Source organism: Eleutherodactylus coqui, chromosome 9 (assembly GCF_035609145.1).
Source record: "Eleutherodactylus coqui strain aEleCoq1 chromosome 9, aEleCoq1.hap1, whole genome shotgun sequence".
NCBI lineage: Eukaryota > Metazoa > Chordata > Amphibia > Anura > Eleutherodactylidae > Eleutherodactylus > Eleutherodactylus coqui.
This window is the reverse complement of record NC_089845.1, coordinates 63,548,695-63,569,673: the sequence shown is the minus strand read 5'-3', so window position 1 is coordinate 63,569,673 and position 20,979 is coordinate 63,548,695. Positions and strand designations below refer to the sequence as shown.

The 20,979-nt window shown below is 43.0% G+C and overlaps 1 protein-coding gene across 5 annotated transcripts in view; it reads left to right on the top strand.

Annotated features, from left to right (window-relative positions):
* ZNF236 (zinc finger protein 236) overlaps positions 1-20,979 on the top strand; it is a 150,865-nt gene that overhangs the window by 42,159 nt on the left and 87,727 nt on the right. For all 5 annotated transcript variants that reach the window (XR_010786710.1, XR_010786712.1, XR_010786711.1 and 2 more), the window contains exons 12-14: positions 5,458-5,661; positions 13,501-13,645; positions 16,400-16,660. Coding sequence is in view for 2 of the 5 variants with exons in the window: in XM_066579479.1 (XP_066435576.1) it covers positions 5,458-5,661; positions 13,501-13,645; positions 16,400-16,660 (610 nt within the window). In the remaining 3 variants the exon portion in view is untranslated. The remainder of the gene's footprint in view (positions 1-5,457; positions 5,662-13,500; positions 13,646-16,399; positions 16,661-20,979) is intronic.

The window sequence follows — 20,979 nt, the reverse complement described above, 5'->3', positions numbered from 1 at the left end:
CCAAGAGACAAACTGGTCTTTTGTACAAGCACGTGGTTTTCATGCGGCTGCAGCGAGCCGTCCGTATAGTCAGGGGCGGACTCTGTATAGAAAGTGCTGGATAAGCAGGATTTTGTTTTATGCCTGAAGTTTAGGCTGTATTTTGTTTATTTTTACGCTTTCTAATAAACAGAGGCCAAGCCTGTATGGACTTTATATGCTGTTGTGGTCTCTGACTGCCGCTCACATTGCAACCTCGCGCTCTACCTGAGCTGAATCTCCCACACATGATATTCCAATAGTTCAGACTTTTTTTTATATGCTGCAATGCTAATTATGATTTTTATTCATGACACATGGAACATTTGTTTACATTTTTAATATTCCAAGTTTATACTGCATGCATGTGTGTGCATGGGTATATATGTATGTGTGTGTATATTGTATTGTAGAAGGGTAGTACACAGAATGGCCTGCAGGGGGCTATAAACAGGCATTCTGTGCACTAGAAATGAGACGCAACACCTGTGGGTGTAGCAGAAAGTAAATGTATCAGTTCCTGCCATACTCCGGATGGGGGACGGGAAGTTGGCTGATAGCCAGAATTCTAGGCCACGGTAGCAGCGGCAGGAACTGATAGCCTTAGGTCCTGCACCAATCAGACTAGGGGCCGTCATGTGTCTGACAGAGTAGGATGCCTCTAGACACCTTGGGCGGGGGTTAGTCACAGGGACCCTGCAGTTTGGAAACCCTTAAATCATATGTTCCAGTACGTGTTTGCTGTATGTGAAATAAAATTATTGGAGGCCAGAATTTGAAGTAATCTGGTCCTGAGCCTTTATGTGTGGTGCCAACCATCCTGAAAGAAGATTGCGATCCCAGAGAGCGTGCAACCCCCAGGTTGATACACACTGAGCTGCCATGACAGGTGCTTGGCGCTCCACAATCCTGTTGGGGGATGAGGAATGATCGGGTGGGTGACAGCGTGTGTCAATAGCGACTGTGGCATTGGGGTAGTTAAACAGCTAGGATTGATATTATCTCTAGTCAATGGTGTTCGAGGTGGGAGTTCGCTGTATAACACAGCCAGCAACTACAACATAGAATAAGGAATGGTTGAGGGCAGGTTTAGCCAGGGGGCAGGGCTTTACCAGCCTTTAGTCCTGCTGCAGAGAATGGAGAAACTTGCTGCAGCTGGTTATCTTATAGTCTGATTTGGCACAGTGAGAAGAATGAGGGGGAACATGGCCAAGCTCTTGGGAGACATGGCGAAGAGTTCTTTGTATATTTCTCAGTTTTAATTGTAATGAGACAAAATAGGATCAAAACAAAAGAGGAAATAAGGACAGGATTTTTTTTTGGCTTTTCCACTGTTGGTGTTCCTTAAAAGGGAATTACAGTAATTCCCTTCCTCCTAATTTGCTGACCACTGCCTGTTGTCCAGCTTTAGTAACAGAGATAATAAGAAGGATAACAAGGAAGTAGAGGAGGGTGATGACTCATGCTGCAAAGTCTATTGAGGGGGGAGGAGGAGGAAGAGAAGCAGAGATGTGGCTGCTGGAGCTAATGGTGAGTTATTTACTATTACAGCTACTGGAATTGCCTCTATGCTGTTCAGTACTTCTCTAGAGTCCTCCTATATGCAATTTTTTTTTGTGTGTGTGTGTGTGTGTGCGCTACATAGAGCAGAATATTCTGTTTATACATGTACAGTGTACAGAACACAGCATAACAGCAGTTTCTACCCACTAACAAGAACTGAAAAGTAGAGATATAGCCTGTAGAAGGAAAAATTGGTGAAAAATACCATACAATGGCTAGAAATAGCGTTATTGCTCATGTATACACTTGGCAGCTTCTTCAGAAACGTTAGGTATGCTTTAAGGAGTGACCAGTATTAACATTGGAAATTGCCTGTCTGAGCAATGTCCTGCTTCCATCGATTCCAAAGAGATTTGAGTAGAGCGTAAGCACAACTGTTACTCCATTCACTCTATCCAGGTCTAATGCTTACTAAGGGTCTCAGCCAGGGGGCTCTCAGCAATCAAGCATTAATCATTTGTGGTGTGGATAGTTGATAAATATATTTGGGGTGAAAACCCTGCTAATATAGCCAAAGGATTTGGCCAGTCATTTATATACTTAAATGGTTGGGGCTGATATTAGAATTAGTGGATACAAAAAACAAAAGCCAGCACTTCCAACAAATAAATTAAATTTGAAGGCGCACATAAGCCAGGACTGCACCAATTACCATAACAGGAACACACGCCTAAGCACTCATACACATTAAATATCGGAATACAATCGCACAACTGTTGTTTATACTACCCACATGAAAGTGCAAGGTTCTTGCATGTTGATCAAAGTATGTAGGCCCACCTGCCACATCCAGTTAAAGAAATGTAAACCTAATGGAGCAGTAGCAAACTGAAAGCTTTCTGTTTTTTAACACGCATTGAAAACACTGGGGAAGAAAGCAGAAATGTTTGTGTATTAAATAATGTTTCTCTGCTCCAAAAACAGGAGAGAGACAGAATTCTAATACTGATAGCCCCCAACTGAAGTGTGAATGCACCCTAATCTGAAATCCTACGTAAGAGAGAAGATATGTATATATGTGTGTGTATTGAAGCTCACTGGAACGTAAGACTGTAGATGTGACAGGTGTTAGGCCGCCTGCACACGGGCGGATTTGCACATTACGGCGTCAGAGAGGGCGTGCACCTCCAGATTCCGCAGCAAATACCACATTTAGCATGCTACGGCAAAACGCAATTTTCTCTACACGAGCGGAAATTAATTGCGGTTTTTTTTCCCCCTCTTTTTTTCCCACTTGCGGAGGAGAAATCGCACCATGCTGTGATTCTGTGCGGCTTCCATTGACGTAAATGGAAGTGTGCACCCCGTGACCCATCTGTAATGTAATCAGTGCAGATCCGTGTTATGGCCTAGCGACGGCGAGGCATAATCTGTACTGCAATTTTCCGCCCGTGAGGGGGGATCGCAGCATGTTCTATCCTATGTGGAAAATCGCTTGGTCAGCAAGCTCTACACATGCAGAAGTCGCCTCTGAGAGCTTTTTTTATAGACCGGAGGTGGAACCACTTTTCGGACCTCAGGTGGCAAAACCGTTCATCTAATCACTTACAAATCTAATCATATCTGCCTGAGATGTGACTACATGCCAAGTTTTGTAGCAAAACAACTTTTTCTTCTAGGTGCGCAATCTTTTTTTTTTTTTTTTTAACAAAAACGAGAGTATGTATAGTATTTTTTTATATATGATATATACACATTATTATACGCCTATATGCACAGGTCACAGGGCATGGCCACATTACTCTTCCATTGAGGTCAACTGACATCATATAGATCTAGAGGATCCTATTTAGGTGAATGTTGAATGTGCTCTTAGTTTGTAATATACACTACATTAAAGTGAACAGTATGGTAGGGTGGCCTTCGGACCCTGAAGGGTTATTTGCCCTGCTATGAGCTGTTGGACATGCAGCACACTGCTGCCATCTGCTAAGCACATACCAGACCGGTTGACCTCCATCAGCACACACACCCTTTAACAGATTTTCAGAAGCGATGTATGTATGGATATGATGTAGCGATGAGGACTACTACAAATTGTGGTGAAAACTCTCAAACCGTTCCTCTTGGCCACAGACCGCAGGATTGATGGAATTATAATGTCAACGGCGGTAGAGAAGAAAACGTTATTTAAGCTGCATTCAGAGTATGCTATTAGTCTGTCAAACAGCATGATATGAAAGCAAAATAGCTTAGATCTGTCAGCAGATCCTTATATTAAGGTGTCGTGTATAAAATCATGCTCTGCGTGATATGAATAGCTCCACAATATATATTTATCAAATTCTGGTTGCGTAAACCTTAATTGTTCGGTGTCCACGGCTTCAATTTTTCACTGAATGGGGGTCATTTTACTTTGTGTGGTCAGAAAAAAACAGGAGATATGAACAGAGCAGGCCAAGAAATAAGGACCCCCCCTATATGAGTGTAAGGCTAAATCCATCAAGAAACCATCAGTGACATTATGGGTGAGAGATATGCAAACCTCATAAGCTCTTATCCCCTTTTATGATAAGTTCCATCTGTAGAGTTTTACTTTTAGTCTAACATGAGCATGGAACTTGACATCTGGCCCAGGCAAGTCTTAGCGAGCTCAAGGAGCCCATCATTTATGGCCCAGGTCCATGCAGCTTGGTTAGGAGGGAAAAAAATGTCAAGTAATGGCACTACTACTGGGGAGATGCCACCACTTCACTTGATGGTTTGCCCCCTAGTAGAGTTTTAAGAAGTGTCCTTCCTTCTAGTAGCAAAAAGTTAAATTTCCTCCCCTAAACCTTCAGTAGTTATAGCGTGCCCTCTGCTCCCCTTCTATTCGCTGCAGGCCTTTTCACTTCCCCAATAATCACAGCAGTCACTCACAATCTAATCGCAGATCTACACCCTTCCTCCTTCAGTAGACACAGTGACAGAGTCTGTCATTCTGTACACAAGAAATAAGCCGGGAAAGAAGTAGGTGATACAACGCTGTTGCCAAGGAGGATTGGTGCTTTCTTCAGACCAGTGCTCTGAAGAAAGCACCAATCCGGCGCAGAAACGCATTCCCCAATCAAGTTCTCTTCTACACTCCCGGACTGGATACTCCTTGGCAGCAGCCATATCGCCTCCTTTTTTCCCTGTTTTTTTATGAAGTTCTGAAGTCGGCTTGTCCGTTCCCTTTGGAGGGGCTGCAGCTGCTTTACCGGCTTTTATACGGGTTGCGACATCAGCACAACCTATACAAGTGAATGCTGACCTTATTCTTCATTTCTGGGGTGTCGCTTTTCCTGCACTGTCGAGTACTTTTTTTCTTTTTTATTGTAATTCTGTATGGAAGGACAGTCATCATTAAATGGGTGTTGCTGGTTTATAGTACAGACTAAATATGTATCTTGTAGGACCTTCTCATAGACTTAAAATTATCGTAAATATAAAACCCATTACCTTACGTCGATTTAATGCTGTCTTTGGTGGTTCTTAAAGCTATTGAACTACTGTGGCAATCTTACCTAATTTTCCATTTTTTTTATTTTCAGTAACTGGATGATAATTGGTTTTTGGCTTATTAAAGGGGGTTTTCCACAACTTAAAATAGCTTCATAGCCACTCTGTCCTTCCTGGTTACTGCTGACCAGGACATGTGATCACTGCAGCCAATCACTGGCTAGAGAAGTCACTGCTGTGGCCAGTGATTGGCTGCAGTAATCACATGTCATAGTCAACAGCATCCAGGTAGGACAAAGTAGCTATGAAGCAATTTTAAGCTGTGGGGAAAAACCTTTTAAATGCCGTTTCTGTATGATACGTGCATTTGTGGTATATACTGTACATGCACAGGTTTATATTTACAATTTCAATCTGCTCCTTTTTATCTTTTTTTTTTTTTACATCAAACTTTAGGTGTCCGACCTTTTGCCTGTCCCCATTGTGATAAAAAGTTTCGCACTTCAGGCCACAGGAAAACGCACATTGCTTCGCATTTTAAACAATGCGAATTAAGAAAATTACGACAGCAACGCAAGCCTGGTAAAGTACGCGCTGGAAAGACCAACGTGTCTGTGTCGGAAATCCCACTACAGGAGCCCATTCTCATCACCGATCTTGGTAAAGTGTCATTTCCTTTTCAGCAGAATGTGGGTACGCTCGTGCCTTTAAAGCTTCACCGTACAGATGTCACTCTGCACGTACGGTGTGTAGTTGACAAAATTGGTGCCCTCCTTTTCAGTTTTGCTACTGTGATTAGTTCCATTACCAGTGGTCATTGCACATGCATGAAGAGGGGACTGGGGCTAACTGCAGCAGTAATATTGAAAAACTGGAAACATGTTTGTTAAAAGGTATTTTTGGGCAATTTTTATTGATGACCCATCTTCAGAATAGGTCATTAATAGCTGATTGGCTGGGGTCTACTCGGGACCCTGGCCAATCAGCTTTTTCGGGTGTCTGCTGTCTGAGCCACAACAGTGTATGGAGTCGCAGCAGATCGCTCCGACCCCTGTGTAGTGTCCAGTTAATTGCAGGAACCGCTTCCTCTGATTTTCATGGGAGCTGTGCCCGCTCGTACTAATCTGACAGTTTTCGGACTGTTATCCTGTCTTACATGGATTTATACAAAGATCAATTTAGACTTTTGATAGGTTGGACCACACATAAAGTAGTTAGTTTTCCCTATATTGTATATCGGAAATGGCAAGATGAGAGGTTGACTTAGCCAAGCTCCAATGACCTATATTATGAAGCCTTGAAAGAACATAAGGGTGGGGGGGGGGGGGGGGGGAATTTATAGCATAGTGTTGCTAGGTAACCGGGCCAAAAATTATGATCCAGAAGAACAAAGCAAGTCAATGAAAAATCTAAAAGCTTGAATAATAGAAATCATTATAGATTATTACTAGAGATGAGCGAGCCTACTCGGTAAGGCAGTTACTAGAGCGAGCATCGCTCTTCTCGAGTAACTGCTTAGTGATCCGAGCAGGCTCGAGTGGGCTGCGGGGGGCGGGGGGAGTCTCTCTTCCCCCCCCCCCCCCCCCGCTCTGCTCCGCTGCCCCCCGCTGCCCATCCGAGCCTGCTCTGATAACTAAGCAGTTACTCGAGAAGAGAACATCTGCCGGGCCAAAGAAAGAAGATCCGGCCTGGAAGGAAGGCAGAACCGCAGCGTCCGGAGAGGTGAGTTTATTCTTATTTTTTAGGCTCATGTCCGCGGGGCAGAAGGGACCCACTACGGGTTCTCCATAAAGAATCCGCAGCGACCTGATTTTCCCCGTGGACATAAATATTTACTCCTCAATTCATCATGTTCTGTGCAAATTAATCACTATCTACCTATATTCCAATCTATCACATATCTATCTATATTCCATTTTGTTAGCCATTAAAAGTTATATCTACAAGATTACTTTGTTTCTCTCCCTGCGAACAATCACATTTAGATCATTAGCTGCGTTAGGTTTCTACTGATATTTCATTTTCACAATGGCAATAAAAGTCTGAGTTTAATTGTCAAAAGTATTATATGGAAAAGTTAAGAGATCTTTAAAAATACATGCTTGGCATTAAATATGGATTGAAACAGATGGGGCTATAAACAGTATCATTATCGGCTTTATGTCCCAAATTACATTTCATCTTGTACACTGTAGAAAAATTGCTGAATCTTTTTAGTTCAATGAAATAGTAATTTTCACATAAACGCTTACTAACAGAATGCAGTTCCTCGTTGTAATTATTCAATAGACAGCCTCCAGGCTTGCTAATGATTATTTTTGTCTCCCACTTTTTGCTGAGCATTAGCCTATAGATTGTCCTTATAAATGCATGTCACTGCCTTTATTCCCACGAGCGTATATCGGACGCGGTTTTCATAGCTGGCCGATATACGCTATAATAAGAGAGCTAAAACTGGTGAACGGGCGCACAAATCAAATGTTTGTGCGCCCATTCAGACAGCATCGGCCCAGGCGCATATACGCCGAGGCTACCTTGCCGTCACCCCTTTTCCCTCCCTCCCTCCCCCTCGCAGGCTCACCTCTGCTCTCCTCCCTGCCCGTTCTTTGCAATGGGAAGGGATGGGGGCCAAGCTAAGCCTAGCTCCGCTCCATCATGCCCCCCTTGTCCACAGCCAGCAATAGGAGGAGGCGGGATGGCGTGGCGCTTAGCTCTGCCTCTGCCCCATCCCATTGCAAAGAACGAGCGGGGAGAAGAGCAGAGGGAGGGAGTTTAGCAGCATGGCTTCTAAACTCCCTTCCACCTCCGGCCATTGCCATGGGCTCCCATAGGAGCCCATGCAGGGGCCAACGTATTCCGACCCAAAAGATAGTTTCAGGACTATCTTTTGAGCCTGATGTAAAAACCCATGGCACTATATTGGCCAGCTGGGCGTTTTTACGTCACGAGAATATGGCCATGTGATCTGATGCATTGGAATCCAATGCATCAGAGCACAGCGTATATTGGCCGGCCGTGAAAATGGCCAGCTGATATACGCTCATGGGAAAGAAGCCTATGGGTTTTCAACTGGGTCTCCATTGTACAAGAAATCATATTATCTTCTAGCCTCACAAATTACTCATCCAGTAATGAAGTATTTGACTATTAGGCCCCCCTTACACAGGCGCTTTCAGCTCCGTGCTAATCGCGTTACAATGCTCCCATTGTTTTCAATGGGACCGCTCACACTGGCGCAGAGATCCATTCGATCGCAACGCTTTTCAGTGCTGCAAATTTATTATTATTTTTTTTTAGTGGTGCATGTTCTATTCTTGGGTGTCTTTTAAACGCTGTGCGTCGCCCATTGAAATAAATGGGAAGAGTTTTCAGCACTGCTGAAAACGTGGCATATCTTGGTATAGCTTTTTTGACAGCTCTAAACGCTCTAGCTACACTTTGTTGGGGGAAAAAAAGCAATACTCACCTAGCAGACGCCATCCAGGTCCCTCCCGCTGCTCTCTGGCGTTCCTGCAGGCTTGCTTGCAGTTGTCAGTGCCGACAGAGTATCTCTTGCTGGTAACAAGGATTGAAAACCCCGCCTCCAGCAAGAGATTGCGCTGATTGGTGCATCGAGTTCAGGCTCTGATTGGCTGAGCCAGCGCTCGATAACCAATCATAGCAATCTCTTGCTGGAGGCAGGGTTTTCGATCCCCGTTCAGTGAATGGCTGTGAATAGTTCATCAAGCGCTGGCTCTGATTGGCTGGGCCAGCGCTCGAGAACCAATCATAGCAATCTCTTGCTGGAGGCAGGGTTTTCAATCCCTGTTAGCAGCAAAAGATGCTGTGTTGGCACTGACAACTGCAAGCAAGCCGCAGGAATGCTGGAGAGCAACGGGAAGGACCCGGACGGCGCCAGCTAGATGAGTATTGCTTTTTTTTTTTTCTCAGCTTCCTGAAAACGCATGCAAATGCAGCTAAAACCGCAGTAAATGCAGCATTGAAAAATGCAGCGTTTTTGCAAACGCCTGTGTGATGGAGGCCTTAGAGTGCATACTAAATCGACAACTTTTCTAGACCGCCGGGAGCCAGATAAAAAGAATTTGTATGTCATTATTGTAGAATATACTTGGAGGGTCATCCTGGACACTGAGCACAATTCATTGTCTTAGGGAAGTGCAGTCAGTTATGACCTTCAACTATCACTGATAACAGATGGCTCTATAAAGTGTTAGTTGATGACTTAAAAATTAATTTAGAGATGCTGGGAATAAATAGGGACCCATGAGGTCCGCTCTGACATTTTCCTGGATTTTTGTAGAACAATGAACGTTGTAAAGATGTAGCAAAGTTTAAACTGACAATTAACACAGTAAGATAAACTCTGGCTCAGAAAGTTATTTGCTAGAGATGAGCGAATGTACTCGGTAAGGCCGATATCACAATCGAGCACCGCGATTTTCGAGTACTTCACTACTCGGGTGAAAAGTACTCGGGGGCGCTGTGGGTGAGCGGGGGGTTGCAGAGGGGAGTGGGGGGGAGAGGCAGAGAGAGAGAGCTCCCCCCTGTTCCGCGCTGCTATCCCCCGCTCCACCACGCCATGCCCCGCCACACAGCGCCCCCGGGTACTTTTCACCCGAGTAGTGAAGTACTTGAAAATCGCGGTGCTCGATTGCGAAATCGTCCTTACGTACGTTCGCTCATCTCTATTATTTGCCCTATCAATTGCTTTATTGTGATGACCTAACAAGGGGTTATCCTCATACATACAAAAGCTTGCTCAGCCTGCTGTAGTAAAGTATCGGAATGTATACTTCTCTTCCCTACTCTCCGGCCGCTGATGTTGCTCTACTATTTGGTCCCCACTGAACTTAACTTCCAGGAGAGGAGTGATGAGGATTCGACACTTGAGCGCTGCAGCTATTCTTTGGCTGAGGTCACATGGCCTTTTTTGGGGTATGAAAGAGTGCAAAAAAACAAAGACTGGTGGCCAGGCGCAGCGCTCCACAAATTATATGAATAATTAAAAAACAACTGGATGACAACGAGCACAAGAAAACGCGCTACAGGGCAAAACCTCTTCATCAGTTCAGCTGGATTAAATACAGTTGGAGACATAGGCAGGGAAAGTGGCTTGTCCCTGCATTTCCCACTGACCTCCTGGTGTCGTCCTCAACAGTTGGAACCTTGCCCTGCCTAGGTCTCCAACTGTATTTAATTTTTGCTCCACCCCCTTCTTTCCATTTCGTATGTCTTTTGGGGGGGATGTCATTGCCAGCTCCCTGCACCTGGAAATCGAGACTAGCAGGGACCAGGCACCGGCAAAACAGCAGGGGAGCAGGGAAGGTGATTATTGTAATAAGTTAAATAAAGATATAGAGGCACACATATCATTTTTGTATGAAAGATTTTTGGTGTACAGAACTGGCATATGCCAAAATTGTGACTTTTTGAACTTTTACTCTGGGCCTTCTCACTTAAAAAGTGGGCGAGACATAGCGGTTGGGGGTGTAGTCGCGTGTGGCCCATCAGAATTACTATGAATTACACCATTAATTGCCATAAATTTATAGCTAAAACATATACCAGCTCGGGGGTAGCATAGATTTCAGTCTGGTGCACCTTTTGCACCTTTTAACATATTTTTTTGCATTAAAGCTGGTGTATAGTTTAGTTAGACCAGTGTATGAAATGCTGGTCTACGTTTAGTATGCCACATAGTGTATGTGTGTGAATGAACAGTCATGAGAAAAACTAAATACACCCCCTTTGAATTCTATCGATTTATGTATCGTGACATAATGAAAAAAATCTGGTCTTTAAAAGGTTTTAAAGGGGTATTTCCATCTTGGGAACCAAATTCCAATGTACTGCAAATAGGAAACTGAAGCAATCACCAATGCCATGTCTTTATCAAAATTGCCCTGTTTTCTTGAAAACTTGTATCTTCTTTAAAGTTGTTTACCGCTTGTTGCTAGGGTAACTGACCACCTCCACTATGGAATAGAGATGGCCAGGCCTTGCGCATTTGTGACTCGGTGTGAGAAGATCTGCTGGGATCTCTGGAGTACAAGCGCAATGGCTCCCAGCCCAGCCACCAGCTACCGCTGTGCTCTGCTGTATCTTTGCATGGAAAGGCTTCTGAGCAGCGCAAACAATGAGTACCTGTTCACTATGCTCAGAACCCTTTCTATGCAAAGATACAGCAGAGCACAGCGGTAGCTGGGCTGGGAGATATTGCTCATGCGCTCGAAAGAGCTCGGCCACCCAGCAGATCAACACACACTGAGCTAGAAATGCGCAACTGCTGGCCATCTCCACTCCATGTTTAAAGAACATGCAGGTTTTTCCTATTTGCAGTATATTGCAATGGTGTTCCGAAGATTGGAGTACCCCTTTTAAAATTAGGTAAATACAACCTCAGATGAACAATAACAGGTGACAAATTACACTGTGTCCTTATTTATTTAACAAAGCTGGCCCAACATGCAGAAGCAGTGTGTGAAACATTAAGTACACCCTTTCTGCTTCCATAGGAATTAAGAGGGTAAGTAGCAGCCAGGTGCAGCTAATCAAATGCTCCTGACTAATTGATCATCAGCAAGTGTGACCACCTCCAGCAAAGCATAAGTTTTTACAGTTTGCTGGTCTGGAGCATTCAGGTGTGTATTAACACAATGCCAAGGAGGAAAGACATTAGTAATGATTTTAGAGAAGCAATTGTTGCTGCCCATCAATCTGGGAAGGGTTATAAGGCCATTTCCAAACAATTTGAAGTCCATCATTCTACAGTGAGAAAGATTATTCACAAGTGGAAAACATTAAACATGGTTGACAATCTTCCCAGAATTGGATATCTGAGCAAATTCCCTGTATTGTCAGACTGTACAATGTTCAGAGAAATTGCAAAAATGGAAAGCTATACATCTCGAACTGTAAAGACTTCAGCATTTTAAATGTTAAAGTTCAGTATAGTACAGTTAGAAAAAGACTGAACAAGTTACCAGGAGAAAAACTCTTCTTTCTAAAGAAAAGAACATGGCAGCACAACTAAAGTTTGCAAAGTTGCATCTGAACAAACTACAAGACCTCTAGAACAATGTCCTTTGAACAGACAAGACTAAGGCCTCTTTCACACGAACATAGGCATTGTTACCTGCGCCCGCTGGCGCCGTAAAAAATGCGTGAACGGGCGCACAAATCTAACGTTTGTGCGCCCGTTCAGACTGCATGGGCCCGGCGCATATACGTCGAGGCCGCCATGCCATCATGCCATTGCCTTTTCCTCACCGACTCACCACCTCTCTCCTCCCCTTTGGCTGTTTGCAATAGGAGGGGACGTGGGTAGAGCTAAGCTCCCAACCCTCCCCGCCCCGTTCTCTGCAGCTAGCAATGGGAGGAGGCGGAGCAGTGTTTAGCTCTGCCCCCACCCCTCCCATTGCAAACAGCCAAAGGGGAGGAGAGAAGTGTAAAGGAGTTTAGCAGTCACGCTGCTAAACTCCCTCCCACCTCCCCTCTCTGGCCTCTGTCATTGGCTCCCATAGGAGCCCATGCAGCAGCCGACGTATTCCGGACAGAAAGATAGTTCCAGGACTATCTTTTTGTCCCGGTGTAAAAGAGCCTGGCACTATATTGGCCTGACCAGGCGCTTTCACGTTATGGGAATACGGTCATGTGATCTGATGCATTGGAATCCAATGCATCAGATCATAGCATATATCGTCCGGCCATGAAAGCGGCGGCAGATATACGCTCGTGTGAAAGAGCCCTAAAGTGGAGATATTTGGTCATAATGACCAGCGCCACATGTGACGCCAATCAAACAGGTCATATTAGCACAAACACTTCATTTGAACTATCAAGGATGAGTAATTGAGGGGTAATGATTTGGGCTTGTTTTGCAGGCAGAGGACCTGGATGCCTTGCAGTCATTGAGTAAATCATGAACTGCTCTGTATACCAAAGTATTCTAGAGGCAAATGTGAGGCCAAAACTGGGTCATGCAACAGGACATTGATCCCAAGCACACCAGCAAATGGCCCAGTAAAAGTCCAAACATTAACCCAACTGAAATTCTGTGATAGGATTTTAAGAGAGCCGTGTATAAACAAATACCCACAAACTTCAATGAACTAAACTAACCTTATAAAGAAGAGCGGGCCAGAAGTTCTCCAGAACAATGTGAGAGACTGATAAAGTCATACAAAAAATTATTACTTTATTACTGCTAAAGATGGTTCTACCGGTAATTTATAGAGTGTGCTTAAGTTTTCACACACCGCTTCTGCATTTTGGCATTGTTTTTCTTAAATATATAATAACAGGCTCTAATCTGAGGTTGTATTTACCTAATTTTAAGACCTTCGAAGCACCAGATTTTTTAAAATGTCCTGAGATGTAAAACCATAGAATTCAAAGAAGCTATACTTAGTTTTTCTCTTGACTATATGATATGGACGTTTTCCCACTGCTAATGCATAATACAGCTATAATTTGCTTGTTTTTTCCCTCATTCACTAGGCCTTATACAGCCCATTCCACGGAACAGTCAGTTTTTCCAGAGTTACTTTATTAATAGCTATACACCTGAAGCTGATCGACCCTACAAGTGTTACTACTGTCATCGTGCTTATAAGAAGTCCTGCCATCTCAAACAGCATATCAGGTAATAAGAAATGACAGCAACAAAAAGATGACAGTAGGTAGTTCTATTAAGGCATCCCTCATGTAAGCTGCAACCCTATTCAATACAACAAAAGGTGTGCTGCAGTCCAATAGTCTACATGGCTGTATGGAGTCTTTCCTTTGGGTTCATACATGGGGGGGAATGCTGCTCAACTTTATTTTCAAAGTATCCTATGAAATGGGCAGGAAGTGGTAAAACAAAATAGACGTAATGAAACGTGAACATGTCTACTTAGCAACATTTTAATTTTACGGTTAGGACAAATTCACCTTTTAAGTGAATGCTCAGAACACTGGAATTTGTAAAAAATCTCTATTGCCATAATTATTCTATTTTACAACAAAATATTTATCTCACCATATGTTCTATAAGGCAATAATTGATGATAATAGCTCTAGCCGTCGAGAACCAGTAGCAATGATAAATTGCGCATTTTTATCTTTCCGACCTTGAGTCCACAGCTGTCCATGCACTCATTTTATAGCCAATAGCAGTAAAAGAATGGTTTCAGTATAGTTCTATATACTGCACTGTCCACATGATGAATCTTACAAAGAGGTCCATTCATTCTTTCTTACCTTCTTGGTTTAGTATTACATCCACTTCAACTTAGAAGGTACTACAGGTCAATTTGAGAAGAAAGTTGTAGCACTTTAACCCCTCAGGGGCCAAGCTTTTTTGTTTTTTTCATTTTCCTTTTTTCCTCCACCCCCCCCCCCCCTTTTAAAAAATTGTAACTCCTTTATTTATACATCGACAAAGCTGTATGAGGGCTTGTTTTTTTGTGGTACGAGTTGTATTTTTTAATGGTACTATTTAATGTACCATATAACGTACTGAAAAACTTAAAAAAAAATTCTAAGTGGAGAGAAATGGAAAAAAAATGAAATTCCGCCATCTTTCGGTGCATCCTGTTTCTACGGCGCACAAACTGCTACAAAAAAGCAACACTCTATGGGTCAGTACGATTACTATAATACCAAACATAAATAGTTTTTTTTGCAGTACTACTTGTAGTTTTTTTTTTTTCAAAGATACTACATTTTTAAAAATTATTTTCTGCCGCCATCTGCGCACGACAGCTTTTTCATTTTTCTGACTACATAGTTATGCAAGGGCTCATTTTTTGCAGGACGTCCTGTAGTTTGCGTTGGTACCATTTTGGAATACATACAACTTTTTGATTGCTTTTTATTGCATTTTTTCTTAAAAACAGGGTGACCAAAAAAGCACATTTCTGGCGTTCTTTATTTTATTTTTTTTTCTGAGGACGTTCATCGTTACTTTGATAGATCAGACTTTTATGGACACAGCTATACCAAATATGTATTTGTTTTATTATTCAGATTCTTTTATTATCAATATGGCAAAACAAGTGTTTTTTTAAAAAACTTACTTTTTTTTTAATAATTAGTATAAAGTTTATTGATCTTATTTTTACTCTTTTTTTTTTTCAGGGGATAACAACTTGCGATGCTTTCATTGCTACTGCAGTATGATGTAATGCCATAGCATTACATCATACTCCTATCAGGGCAGGCAGTCTATCAAGCCACCCCACGGGGATGGCTTGACAGGTATTCTGCCATGACAGCCCTGGGGCCTTTCAGAAAGCCTCCAGCTGTCATGACATCCGCACGTCTCCCCGCGATCTCATCACAGGGAGCCGTACGGGTCCCTCGCTTATCGTTTGGGGGACTTAAATGCATCTAATGGGTTAACCGTTCCAATGAGTCGCTTAGCCTAGGGCCATCAGAAGGCGTATCGGTGGTCGTTAAGGAGTTAATAATCTTTATATAGCACCAACATATTCTGCAGCTCTTTACATCTTATTGGGTACATATACAAAAAAAATCTACTGATTGTATTTGTTCTTAATGGACTATCTGAATATATTGTATGTTTAAGTCGCTACTTAAGGAGTTGTCTGGGATTTAAAAAAAAAAAAAAAATAGGCTAACAGCGGCATTGCTCACTTGTTTAGTCCCCCGACCCTTTGATGGTCCTTGCCCATCTCTGTTTATTTCTTTGCGGTGGTGATGTGCTGTAAATCCATGTGACTGCTGCAGCCAATTGCTAGCTTCAAAGCTCTCTTGCCATACATGTTGGTGGCGCCTCTGAGGCCAGTGATTGGCTGTAGTGATCACATGCACTATACAGCATGTCATCCCTGCAGGAAAGTAAGCAAAGACAAGCCGCGACCACTGGAGCCGCAGCGGATTGATCAGGTAAATGTTTCGGGTTATCTTAGTTTAAATTTTATCAACTTTCCTACTCTTAGCCCAATTTTTGTCTAATCCCGTACAACCTCTTTAGCAGCAAATGAATTGCTGTTCATCTGAATGGCTCCCATGTAATTCCACATTTCCCCTGCTTCCTCTGGCAAAAACAGCTAATTACTTGCGTGGTTTAAAACTGCATTTTAAGCATCTACCCAACCTCAGGCTGTTCTACTGAAGGCAAACTTGACACAGAGGTGTGGGCAGCAAATGGGCATTTAGTGTGGGAGTACATTTTAAATAACAGGCTTTGGATACATTTTAAAAAGAGAACCATTCTAACCGGTTTTAAATTAAATATTATTAAAGCATTCCCCCAGACGGAAATGAAAACTGACTGTGCTTCTCGGTTTTATGTGCCGGAACAATGTTAGAAATGCGAGAAGTTAGTTGTATTGTATGCTTGATTAAGCGCTGCGTGAAAATCATAGATTTCCTTTTCTTTCCTTTTCAGATCTCATACTGGTGAAAAGCCCTTTAAATGTTCTCAGTGTGGAAGAGGCTTTGCATCGTCTGGTGTTTTAAAAGCTCACATTAGGACTCACACAGGGTTAAGATCCCATAAGTGTCCTATATGCAATGGAGCTTTCACAACCGGTGGCAGCCTCCGGCGTCATATGGGTATTCATAACGACTTACGACCATATATGTGCCCTTATTGTCAGAAAACCTTTAAGACCTCTCTAAACTGCAAAAAGCACATGAAAACTCACAGGTAATTATCAACCAAGTAAATTCATGTTTTGGTTTAATATTTTAGCTAAAATAATTCCCCTTTACAGCTTTGAAGAGTTTATTGGTGTACATTCCACTGTTTTATGCCAAATGGTGGTATGCATTGCTGCAATTTGGTGTTCTTTAGTAATGCATGTTTTTTTTTTTTCAAATCGTACTTCCAGTGAAAGAAAAAACCTTCATGGTACTGTTAGGGCCCCCATACGCATTAGTGTTTAGTCATTTGAGCCCACTGGTTTCGGTCAGGTTGGATGACTTTTTAATCTGTTTAGGCAACCTCTCAACTTTTCCCCAACAGATGATGTTGGGTGGAAGAAGGATCGGGGATGTTGACTCTCAACTTCCAATTTTTTCTTTCCTGGAAAATAAGCCGCCACCAGCAAAGCTGTCTGGCTGCAGCTTACCTCCCTAAACATGTGAACACTTGGTGAGCAAAATTTCCTGGTATATGGGATATCCGGTACTCTTTGGCAAACGGCTATTGAAGGTGTATGGTATCCTCATGTACAGTACCTTTGTGAAACTTCTTTTATTTACCAAGCTCAGCCATTTTTGCTGCAGACTTCTCTTTCTTTCTAATTCACTAACAAGAAGTTATTATTGTTTACCATGGTACAGATACAGTGACGCCTCAGCCCAATCACTCTGTCTACAAGCCTGCTAACTCACATTACTCTTGTCACTCCATTTCCCTTGCCTTTTCACTGTTTCCATTGCCACTCTCAGTTTACAATGCCTTGTGAAAGTATTCACCCCCTTGGTGTTTTTCCTGTTTTATTGAATCAAAACTTGGAATTAAAATTGTGGGGGTTTTGGGCATATTTTTTAACTATATGATTTATACAACATATCAACCACTCTGAAAGTGCAAAATCTTAATTGTGACTCCAACAATAATTAAGAAAAAGAACAAAGTTAATGTGCCTCTGTATTCACGCCCTGAAAGTCAATACTTAATGAGGTCACCTATTGCTACAACTACGGATGTAAGTCTCTTGGGGTATGTCTCTATTAGCTTAGCACTTCTAGACACTGGGATTTTTGCCCATTTGTTCCAGGCAAAACTGCTCTAACTCCAAGTTAAGACCCTTTTACACACAAAATTATAATCTTTTAAACGGCATTTTCGTCTGTTTGGACGAATTTTGAGTGAATCGTTACGTGTAACAGGGCCTAAGGCTTAAATCACATATTATTTTTCCCTACATCCCAACTTTCTGTCTCCAGATTCCCTTTCAGATACCGAAAATTACTGAGACAGAATCGTGAGAGGGAAACATAGACTTTAATGTGAGTAACGGAGAGTACTTTGGTCTCTGTTTCACAAAGTTTCTGTTCCTTTTATATTTTTAGGGTGGACACCCACTGGTGTTTTATTCTCTCTTGCGCTGCGAGAGCAAGTGAAAACACTCGCCTCGCAGCGCAAGAAAAACGCTGGAATATCGCCAGTGTTTTCAATGGGGCCAGCGGCAGCAGCGCTAGCCCCATTGAAAACATAGGGAGAATACCACGGACTTCTGCCACAGCTGTCATGAATAGCTAAGCACTGGCTGTAATTTGCTGAGCGCTCAGCCAATCAGCAAAGCCCTTTCAGGAGGCTGAAAGTGCTGGATAGCAGTGCAGGGCAGCCAGCCGGAGGATGCGTCTGAGCAGCAAAGAGGTGAGTATATATGTATTTTTTTTTTATCCAGCTAATGATGATTTTCAGGGAAGGGCTTATATTTCAAGCCCTTTCCCAAAAATCATACTGCGTGGGTTGCCACAAACCACTGCTTTCAATTGGGCCGGCAGAAGAGCCGACCCCATTGAAAGCAATGGGATAGCATGCTGCACTTCTGCCACAGCTGTGACCGCAAACTCCTGCCACAGCTGTGACAGCTGTAGCAGAAGTCCGTGGTATTCTCCCTATGTTTTCAATGGGGCCAGCGCTGCTCTGCTGGCCCCATTGAAAACACTGGCGATATTCCAGCATTTTTCTTGCACTGCGAGGCGAGTGTTTTCACTTGCTGTCGCAGCAAAAGAGAGAATAAAACGCCAGTGGGTGTCCACCCTTAGGAGGATAGAATAACCTAGTCAACTACTCTTGTATCCACATAGGGCTAGTGACACAGCACTGTTTTTCTTATGCGATTTTGCGTCTGTAATACAGACGTGTCCCGGCCTCACAGCAGGTCTCTTGACCAGAACCCCGAGCATCATAGATTCCCATTATGCTTAGAGTTTGAGTCAGGAGACCTGTGGTCAGGCCGGGACTCCCGTCTGCAATGTGGTGGTCTATCACCAGCCTAAAAAGCAGGAAAGGGACAGTAAATCCTGTGAAACAGAGATCAAAGTAGTCTTCATTTCACACATTTAACCATATGGTTCATCTCAATGCCGTTTTTGGAATCTAAGGCAAAAAGCTGGAGCATAGGAAAAAAATAGTGTATAAGGCCTCACCTTGCCAGAGCTCCAACTGGAACTTGTATACATGTGTGTATGACAGCCACAAATGAATACCTGTGTCCCAGATCTGTGTACCTCAACCTCACCCCCGATCGATCCAAGCAAATGTTCTGCAGACAGAGCACATTAAATCACTTACATTGTTCTTCAGCCGTCATCCACCCCTGCAATAGCGCGGCATCTGTTACTTCTTTGGCTATGCTGTTTTTTTTTGGCTAGAGCTAGCCCCTGTAATATCAGCACATGCATGTTACTACCCTGGCTGCATGTGCCCTCGCTATCTGCTCTAGCTCTGCAGTCTTCCCCTGTGTCTGTGCCCCCCCAGTCACTGCCGTGGTCCTGGCATGCAGTATAAGGGTGTACTGCATGCAGTATAGACGGTAGCTGCGAGAGTCAAAGAGTGTACTACGTACTGCAAAATGGTATATGCTTTAATGTCTCCTGCATTATCAACATTTTTGGGGGGGAGAGTGGCTGAGATGGGACAGAAAATTAATTTCTTTTAAGTGCCACTCCATAAACATGGCCACCCTAGGCACGTGCCCTCAAGTTTCTAGTGTCAAATAAGGCAATGGTCATATAGACAGATGTCGATAACTTAGAGCTTCTTCAGAATTATCATTGGTGTCTTTTTTGAATCTCTGATTAATTGCCCAGTGGAGAGTTTTGGTGGGTGGCTTCTGTTGTCAGGTTTGTAGTTGGGCCACATTCTTTTCGTTTTGTTATATATAGTGGATTGATTGGTGCTCTATGGGATTTTCAGAGTTTGAAATACTTTTGTATAATCCAATCCTAATCTATATTTTTCCACAACTTTGTCTCTGACCTGTTTGAAGATCTCCTTGGTCATCATGATGCTTGCTTGGTGCAGTTGAGGACTCGGGGGCCTTTCAGAACAGGTGTATTTATACTGACCTCATGATACCGATCGTGACACTTTGCACACAAGGGGACCTTCTTCAACAAGCTATGTGACTCCTGAAGTTAATTGGTTGGACCAGAATATTTTAGGGATTTCATAGCAAAGAGGCTGAATGCATATGTGCTTTTCTTTTTTTTTTTTTACTTTTTTTTTTCAACACTGTATGTATTTCAGTCCACTGTAACAATTTGCCCTATCTTGTCAGGTTCATTACATAAAGTCTGTATTTTAAAATCTATTTTAATTCGAAGTTGTAATTCAACAAAAGAGAAAGAACACCAAGGAGAGTGAATATTTACGCAAGCCACAGTATGGACCATTTTTGTCATTCTTCCAATGAGAGTTTACAACTTTTAATATTAACATTTAATATTATGCCTCTGTTTGCACCATGGGATTATATGAGGGCATAACTATGATATAGATTACTTCTCCAATGTTCAACTTTTTGTATGACACTACTGTGGGATTCAAATGTGCTGTATAATGATTTGCCATCTTCTGAGTGTCCATTGCCCCAGAGGCGTAACTTAAAGCTACTGGTCTACAGATGATGCTGTAGCTAATATTTTTCCAGCTACTGAAATTACATCTGCACGAGAGATGAGCGAGCATACTCGCTAAGAGCGATTGCTCGAGCGAGCATTGCCCTTAGCAAGTACCTGCCCGCTCGAGAAAAAAGGTTCGGGTGCCGAAGCGGGGGAGCGGTGAGTTGCGGCAGTCAGCAGCTGGGGGGGGAGAGAGATCTCCCCTCTGTTCCTCCCCGCTCTCCCCTGCAGCTCCCTGCCCGCCGCCGGTAACCGAACCTTTTCTCTCGAGCAGGCAGGTACTCGCTAAGGGCAATGCTCGCTCATCACTAATCTGCACTGCTCTGTAATGTCCTCCATACTGTTGCTGCTTCTCTGTATATGAGAGATAGTGGTAGGTGAACA